Raw genomic sequence first — 9,810 nt, 5'->3', positions numbered from 1 at the left:
TTACAAATAAATGACATGTGCCAAACAATTTTGGAAGAAAATGTATACTGGCTGAGTAATGAGCAGAGAAAGACAAGGAAATCAAGGTATAGTACTAGCCCCGACACCATGTGTGTTGTCCCATATATAGCTTTCTGTGTGCAGTGCTTGTTACTTTACCAAGACTCTGCCAAATTTATTATGATTTTGATGACTCCAGAACCTTACAGTGCACACCAATACTTGCATGCTACATGATCAACTGTTTCTGATCCATTCCACATATGACCAGACCTCACCTTTATCTTTAAATTGTACCTAAATGGGCAGGATGTTCATGCCACTTCTTTAGATAATGTTTTTCCCTTTGATAATGAATTATCAAAAAATGTAAATTCTGTATAGATTTGTGACCATGATTTGTACATCCCTTGAGAGACCAATGCCAGTAAATGGTGAGAGAAAACAGTGACATGGCCTGCCATAGTTAGTCCAACTTAAAGTTGATCCTAATCTTTGTGAAACACACGATCACCTTATCTATTGGTTTCTCTTCTCACATGACTTTTCCCCGATCAGTTTATTTTGTTGTGATGCCTGATGTGTACCATACTACCATGGGCACATATACATGTATGTTATTAGTTTGGAAATTAAATCAGTTCTGTTCCATCCTTCTGAGCTTGTGATTTCAATACTAGATTGATTTGTATGCAGTATGTTTAGCAATTGATTTTGTTCAGCTTTCTGTGTGCCGGTCAAAATATTGAGAAATTGTTGTGAACATGCTCAATCCAGGCTTTCAAAGTAATTCAAAGCGTTGTCAAAATAAAATCATTATTGAAGTGAATTGAATTATATAGAAGCCAGAAAGAAATGTTTTGAACAGGAACCATGGAAACCAGGGTATTTATTATCAATACTATAACTGAGAATAAATATTTCCTGTCTTCTTGTCTTTTGTTTTGGGCAGATTTATAACGTGAAGAAATGAAAATCATAATGAACAATTATTTCTTGACGATAATGTGTATCTTTCTTTTGATTATCTTTATCAAATTACATTTTGTATATCTTTTTAAATTTTAAGTAAAAAGTGAGCAAAGTATGGGTACGTTACAATCAATGAATATGCATAATGTTTGAGGGGGGCTAGGTTGGGCGCTATGATTCAGCAGTAGTAAGTAAGCACCATTTTGGTGGGGAATCAATGGGGGAGGGGAAGGGAGTGAACACTCGTTTATTCCCCTCAACATCCACCCCCCCCCCCCGACCTGAGCAACAACAGGTGGGAGCCATAGACAAAACACTGATAAAGGGTGTCTTTAAACATCTAAAACACCCCCTGTTTGCCAAGGGGGTGTATGAACACCCAAAACACCCCCCCCCCCCCCTCGATTATAATGATCACCATCATCATCATTACAATTATTATTTTTATTAGGCCTACTACTTTTCATTATCATCACCAGTCTCATTATTTTTATATTTCTAATTAATTACATGTACTATTATTATTATTATTGTCCCTTAGACGGAGTGCTGAAGCGACCGATTAGATGGCTTCTATAGGGACTATAGTCGGCGTTGTTGCAGGAGCCGGTGTTGCTGCCGTAGGCGTTCCTGTAGTTCTAGGCGTTGTGGGCTTCACGGGGGCAGGCATCGCCGCTGGGTCCTACGCTGCAGGCATGATGTCATCAGCCGCAGTAGCAGGAGGGGGACAGGTGGCTGCGGGGACTACAGTAGCGGTGTGTCAGTCCATTGGTGCTGCTGGACTCGCCTCGTCTACTACAGCTGCCTTGGGCGCTGGCGGCGCTGCTGTTGCCGCAGTGGTGGCAAAGTTCTTCTAAAACCCCTGCGACAGTGCAGTGTATGGGATTCAACACTAGTATTGAAAGGCATGCCTATCACAAGACACCCTAATCGTTCATAGTGACAGTGACCGCCAAACATCATTATTTTCTGTTAGCATTCATGTGGAATAAAATATTGAATCCTCTCTTTTGACACCAGTTATAATATATTTGTAGTATACTGTTTGTGATCATTATTTAAGAAACAAATATGACCTAGGACACATTTAACTGCATGTTTAATACAGGTTGATACAAAGCGTATAAGTTCTTTTGTGCTGCTTGTTCAACAATGGCAATGGTTGTATGAAAATAAACCAGTACGAATGAATGTTTATTTATAGAATTTGATTGAGCTTAAATGTGTTTATCATCTGGATGTTTATTCTACAACTTAATCTATTTAAATAGTAAATAAAAGTAGCCTTGGAAAAGGCCTTATAAGGTATTATAATATGGAGTTACCTGTTGTATTTTCTTCAGCGGCGGATACCAAATTATGTTGTGTGGAGAGTCGGAGAGAGAGAGAGGGAGAGAGAGAGAGAGAGAGAATGGGATATAAGAGAGAGAACAGGAGAGATATAAGAGAGAGAAAGATGAACAGAGAGATATAAAAGGGAGCTTAGAGAGAGAGAGAACAGGAGAGAGATATAAGAGAAAGAGGGACAGAGAGAATGGGAGAGAGATATAAGAGAAAGAGGGACAGAGAGAACGGGAGAGAGATATATAAAGAGAGATATATTATAAAGAGAAAGGGACAGAGAGATGTAAGAGAGAGAGAGAGAGAGAACAGGAGAGCTATAAGAGAGAGAAAGATGAACAGAGGGATATAAAAGGGAGCTTAGAGAGAGAGAACAGGAGAGAGATATAAGAGAAAGAGGGACAGAGAGAATGGGAGAGAGATATATAAAGAGAGAGATATAAAAGAGAAAGAGGGACAGAGAGATATAAGAGGGAGCTGAGAGAGAGAACAGGAGAGATATGAGAGAGAGAGATGGATAGATAGATATAGGAGGGAGCTGAGAGAGAGAAAGAGGGACAGAGAGAATGGGAGAGATAGAGAGAGAGAGAGATATATATATATATATATATATATATATATATATATATATATATAAGAGAGAGAGAGAGGGGGGGGCAGGGAGATTAAGCACTATTGAAATGCAATTATGCACTACAGGTGAATGAAATATTTGTATCGAGGCACTTTAAAAAGACGTTTGCATTAAATTTGGTTACATTTATACAAAAATATGACTTATTATTTGTATTCATGAAAGGTGAATGAAATCATTCTTAACGAGGCAATATGCATTCACATTAGTGTTTACACCTGTATTTCGAAAATGGCCATTTCCTGAGCTTCTTTTACAGTGATTACTACACTGGTAAACCCAAAGCTTGCCATTGGGTAATTTAATACATACGTCTGTGTAAAATACCTTGTTGTGAATTATTTTATTCACCTGTTATGATTCTATAAAAAGATTACAAGATTATGTTAACACTCCCATTGACTATCTTCATCCGGATTTTCTTCTTTTTTCCCTCGCCAATTTGCTTTACTTTAAAATGAACCTATTAAATCGGGGGGGGGGAGGGGGGCACTCGCATATTAGGACATACGGGGGTGTGCCGCTCTATTGGGTCACTTTTTTTTTACAAAGAATTCCGAAACATGGGTCACACTTTTAACCAAAATACCTTTAAAGATGGGTCCGTTTTGTCAAAATTTCCCCCAAAATGGAAAGCGGGAATACAAAGGAAAAGAGGTAATTGTCAAAACATAATGGTCACCTCTCACAGTTAAAAAAAGAAAGAAGAAGAGGCAATTGTAAGAGGTAAAGGGGCACTTATCAGAGATGGTAAGGGGCACTTCTTTTACATGAATAGGGGCACTTCGGAGAATGAAAATGGGCACCTTTGAGATTGTAATAGAGACATATATCAGAGGTATTAAACGGGGCATTTATGAGAAGGGGAAGTGGCTCTTCTTGAAAAAGAAAAGGGGCATTTATCAGAAGGAAAAAAAGCACTTAGCCTAGAAATAAAAAGGTGGCATGTGTCAAATTAAAAGGGGGCACTTATTACAAAAGAAAATGGCACTTGTAAAAGTAAAATGGGCACCTCTCAGATTTGAAGTGGGACAAAAAATAGGATGGTAACGTTGATTTGATGTTTTTTAAACAAAAAGCTAAACGGGTTCCCCCCCCCTCCCACAGCGTAGTTTTTTCGCCCCCCCCCCCCAAAAAAAAAAGAAATTAGTGTTTCTTTTCCTCCCCCCCCCCTACTCCCTCGCTTATTCAGCGGGCGGATGATTCGCTGCTAAATATTTCCTCAAAATTTGAACCCCCGCCCACCCCCCCCCCCAAAAAAAAAAAGATGTGCTCTTATAATTATTCAGGCACCATTTTTTTCTGCATTTTTTTTCTGCATTTTTTCCAAATAAAATATAACTGAATAACAAAGAACATAATATACAGTCATGTAAGGTATAATACAACATAAACAAACAATAATCTCTTCATGTCTAAATGTTTTTTTTTACATAATGTACATATAACAACGAAACTTATTATTTCCATAACATATCATCATAAATTTAAAGTATTATCCGAACTATTCTGTTGGAAAGTGCAGGTGACCGCAATCATAAGCAAAGCTTGACAAGGATGGCGGCCTAAAAAAAAAAACAAGAACAAAAAAAAAATCTTAAGGTAAAACTTAGAATGAAAAAGAGTTCAAACGATCTTTGATATATCTCATTATGAGATATTCGTGGACCTCACCACCTGATATGAATGACATAATTTGATAACTTGATGATATGAAATCAGAATACAACTCAATTTTTTGAGTGCAAAATGGTTTTATTCATGTAAAATTCAGCTTTGCATCTTTTCAAACTACAAAATGATGGACTGACAGCATGAAGTTACTGATTAAAACAAATCCCAGAGCAGTTTGACTCTTTTTCTGTACTGCACAGCTACACATGGTAAGGGTGCTTTTGCAGACCAACTTCCAGATTAAAAAGATCAATGGTTTTTGAGATATGTGGCGTCAAAACAATTATTCAGAGAGGACAATTTTTAGTTCGGAGAGGACATTATTTTTTGACATGCAGTTAAATGAGGAACTGCCTGATACAAATATAATTCATTATTTTATGGCATTGACGAAACTAGATATATAATGTGCAGGATTTGTTAGAACATATTTTATCACTGTTAGAACCGATTTATGATCTGCATATACATCTTCAATCACCCATTGTAGAGAAATTATCTTCTCCCTCACTTCAAAACTTACCGGTACTAAAAACTTGATTCACATTGAACTAATTATTGTCATATTAAGGTACCTGGACAATACTGTGATTCTATAGTTACAAGTTTTTAGGAATAGTTAACCATATATCAGAGTTTTGGAGATTTTACATGCTTTATACTAAACTTATGAGAGGACTTTATTTTTTGACATATTATTGGTTTATGCTCGTGATCCATCTTTCTTTTATATAAACACAACAATTTTATGTGTGCAACTTATGTAAAATCTCAGACAAAAGTTTTATGTTTCACAAACATTTTGTTTAAAGGGAGACTAACCCCAAAGAATAAGTGTAGGTATTCTGAAAAACGAGATGAGTTCCTGCCTTTTGATGTACACTAAATATTACAAATGTGTACATGTATAAACCACCACGTGATGAACCAAATCACTTTCCTCAGTATGCTTTGACCGACTTTAATATCTCATTTTCGCAGCTTACTTGGATGGATCAAATCAATTTGTCAATTACTCTGACAAAAAGAAACATTCTTAAGACGAAACCACAACTATCCTGCGTAAATCCCCCGCCCCTTTGAAATTAATTTTGCCATTTACGATTTTTTTTTTTTTTTTTTTTTTTTTTTTTTTTTTTTTTTGGTTATGCCTACGCGGCCGATAACCTAATAATAGTAACTAAGATAGCAACATAATGATCGTACCAAATATACAAATGGAAAGGATAAGGATGATAATCATTAGCAAGGCTATTAATGAGAGAAGTCTGAAATTTGCAGAATGATTTGTACATCCAATCCTAATCTGATAAACTTTATCTGCTCTTGTATTGCTTGTGATAGTAAGTAAATCATATGCCAATAAATCGAAGGACCCAATTTATAACAAGGATTGTTTTTGTTTCGCTTCCAGCAATATAATACTCATATAATGCACAATTAATTAAACGTCATGTACAACATTAAGCATTATCATTCAACACTTCATTATAAATATGTACTAGGTCTATTTTCGCCAGTGACCTTATCTTTGCAGGAATTGTTTCATGAGTTTACAAATTTAACTTTTGGGTAAAAACATTCAATACGGAAACAAAAGGTGATAGTGTAATACATGGGCATTAAATGCATCTGATTTTCTCTCTATGAAAGCAAAGTGAAGCCGTCAGTTTGTACAGAGCAAATGGGCTGAATTAAAACACTGCCAGTTGCAAAAATCAAATTTGAAGAAGATAAAATGTATTTATTTATTTATTCAAGTTTTATTTAAAATAGAGGGTATAGGTACATTCAGTTTAACAAAACTGCTTTCCAACTACGCCCTCTAAAACGACATAACAAGTTTGTGATATACAAAAATACAAGGAATATATAAAAACATAACATTCATGAAAACTAAACGTTAGAGTACAAACACATATAACAAACGAAAAATAATTATACCGGTAGAGGGAAATAAGAACGGAGATTCTACTATAATAAATGCTTTGCCAATTTGCATCCGCGCTTAAATATTTGAATTGATTTGGTTGATTGAATTGATGGAGGAAGTTTATTAAATAGGGTGCTTGCTTTATATGAGAATGATCTTTTTTTAAATTCGGTTTTGGGGTATGGGATGTCAAGTAGAGAATTTAATGAATAGCGGGTACAGTAGTTGAAGGTGCGATTATTTATAAGTGATTTTAAATAAGTTGGGGCCATGACATTTATAATTTTAAAAGCTAATAAACAGTAGTGATATTTTAATCTTTGTTCGACCGATTGCCAATTTAAAGTCGTAAGAAGCATACATTGTGGTGTGTCGTAATCCTTATTTCAAATCAATCTCGCAACTTTTGCAGTTTCGATAAATTTGTCTTTGAGCAGTTTCTCCAAGCAGTACAACAATAGTCGATATGTGGTAAATTAATGCAAAATAGAGGTTTACAAGAGTTTTATGGGGTATTAGGCGTTTTAAACGACGAATACATCCAATAGAACGAGATATATAGTACTTATATATTTTTATATGTTCAGACCACGTAAGTTGTAAATCAAATATAACTCCTAAGTATGTCATTGTTTCGACACACTGTAAATTGTTACCATTTAATTTAATTGAGAGACGATTGTTCTCCAACTTTCTTTTTGATCCAAAGGACATCACCATAGTTTTCGGAGGGCGTATATACATCTTATTTATAATTGACTTTAATTTCTCTACAAATGAATATCTCATATGTAACTCTTTTGGATGAAATTATTGCATGATACAAATTCAAGTATTGATCTCATACATAATAATACCACAGCTTCATCAAAGCTATTTATACTGCAATCGTTGCAATAAAGTTTGAAGTATTTACCGAATTAAGTACAAGGTGAAAACAATAATTTAAAACGACATATGAGAGAGTGTTGGTACTGTATTTTATCCTCTATAATTAGCAAAGACTATAATACTGCTACACTATAATAAAATATTGGGCAGATGTTACTTGGTAAATCAAACATGGGCAAATTTTGTCCGATAATTGGGTGATTTTCTCCCAACAATTTACTATGTAAATAAATTGGGTAGGTGATACTTTGCTAATCGATGTTTGGCAACAATAATGCAACAATAGGGTTTTGTTCTGATATTAGAGGAACACAAGGTCAAAGGTTCGAGTCCCGCCGCGATACTATTGTCCTTTTATATATGATATATAATATTTTATCCAACTTATCCAACTTATTTGCCCAACTAGTGTCTAATCTTTTACGGATGGACATTCAACGTGATTCAAGTCCACTCCAAATTTTATTAAGCCGAAACGGAAATTCTTTTTGCCCAATTGATCGTGAGCCCGGCAGCCACTGAGCAGTGCCAGATCGACGTTGCTCTATCCCTTATTGTTGAACGCCAAAGAAGGTAACTCCCATCCTGAAACGTCTTTTGGTATGACGCGGCCGGGGTTCGAACCCATGACCTCCCGGTTGTGAGGCGGACGCTCTACTGACTGAGACAACACAACGGTATTCTTTCTTTGATCCAATGATAGTCACCGCCTTCTGATTATGTGCATTCTGATGAAGCATAAGTTCCCCAAAGGATTATTTTTATTATTATTTTGAATCATAAAAAGCATATCCAGGGTAATAATGTCCGAGGGAAGTTCATGACAATAGATTGTGTCGATCACAAGAATCCCTATGAGCGGAACTAAAAGCATAGCAAATACAGATTCCTATTGTTGTGCATACTCTCTCGTTCTCTCTATCTTGGGCTGTTTTGCTCCTCCTCCTTTCCTTATCAATGTTCCTTCACTCAGGCCTGCATTGGCTGCGATACAAGTTTAAACATCTTTTTCTTTTCTTAAACATTTTTAAAAAGGTAAAGGTAATACTTGGATACAACGTTATAAAAAGGAACAATTTTTACAACATAATATGCAAATTAATTAGTTCAATATAAATTAAGCAATCTGAACAAAGATTTTCTTATATAAACAAAAAGTATAAGGTGAAGGTGCTGCTTCATAACCCATGATAACAAAAATTTGTTATATTTACATATAATGATATGTTGCATTTTTCATTATAACTATATAAGGATCTTGTATCAGAGAAGAGAAGACATAAAAGAACTCTAGCGCCCTCTTGCGACACTTACAAATTTGAAAACATTATCGATCCTGAATTGAATTGGTTTGGTTTATTGAGAAATCACATCAAACAAGCAGCTCGCAGGCTGAAAATGTTCAATTTACAAACAAGTTAAAAATATAGAGAGATATAAACATATACAAAACATACATATTGTAAGTCATTGTAAGATGAAATCGAAATCGCAAAACAAAGTTATAGAGTAATGTAATAATATACTTTCATGTTGAAGAACCAAGACGGTGGGGAGGAGAGAATGGAGAAGAAAAAAGGAAGTTGTTTGACCGAAAGAGTTGAGAAAGTATTTAACAATTGCTAAACAAACATTTCTATTACAAAAAATGAAATTAAGCATTAAAAAAAAACCTATTGGATGGGATGAAATTAAACCGTAAAAGTCAAAATGACAGTCTCTATTCCGTTTTCCCCTTTAATATAAATGTAATGACAGCATTCATCTAGATCGAGAAAGTTGTTCAAATAAAATTAAAATGAGTATTTACATAACAATATCACAATATAGTGTAATTTCGAATTAGATATTGCACATTACTTTGGAAAAAAAGACCCAAGTCAAATAATTGGCAAGGGCATGAATTTGTATTAAAAAGAATATATAAAAGAAGGGAACACTAAAGGCCTAATGAAACAACGGATTAAAATATGTTTACAGTTTTAGGCAGTCTGAGAGTAAATTGGATAAAAGTGTATATTGCAAACGTGTTATTATACCGGTTTGTTTAAAACCATAATAATATATAAAATGAAGTATTTGCGGTTTTTCCATGAACAATTGCAACTAACTCCCATCACGCCTTTTATGTGCATTTTATGCAATTTTAATATTGCAGCTTTTTTTTATTTTTATTTTTTTTATTTTTTTTAAATTTTTTTTTAATTTTTTAATAAAACCATATCACTATTAATTTCATTTCACCAAGGAAAGTCGCTCGTGGGCTTGATTTCCGAAGCCCACGCCAAAGCTATACGGTACACGAAATTGACTGGCGCAAATAATCTTTGAGATTGAAGAGCGCCATCTAAACGAAGAACCAACC

The 9,810-nt window shown here is 34.9% G+C and overlaps 1 protein-coding gene across 1 annotated transcript; it reads left to right on the top strand.

The window, feature by feature from the left end:
- Positions 1 to 1,513: 1,513 nt before the first annotated feature.
- isg12 (ISG12 protein-like) lies at positions 1,514 to 2,240 on the top strand (the record flags this gene model as incomplete). Its single annotated transcript, NM_001011728.2, is given in 1 exon segment — positions 1,514 to 2,240. A coding segment is annotated over 1 exon segment (291 nt). The 3' UTR covers positions 1,830 to 2,240.
- Between the last annotated feature and the right edge of the window lie 7,570 nt (positions 2,241 to 9,810).

This window comes from Strongylocentrotus purpuratus, unplaced genomic scaffold, assembly GCF_000002235.5.
Source record: "Strongylocentrotus purpuratus isolate Spur 01 unplaced genomic scaffold, Spur_5.0 spur5_scaffold_17, whole genome shotgun sequence".
In the NCBI taxonomy this organism is placed as follows: domain Eukaryota; kingdom Metazoa; phylum Echinodermata; class Echinoidea; order Camarodonta; family Strongylocentrotidae; genus Strongylocentrotus; species Strongylocentrotus purpuratus.
This window is presented reverse-complemented; position numbering and strand designations above follow the sequence as displayed.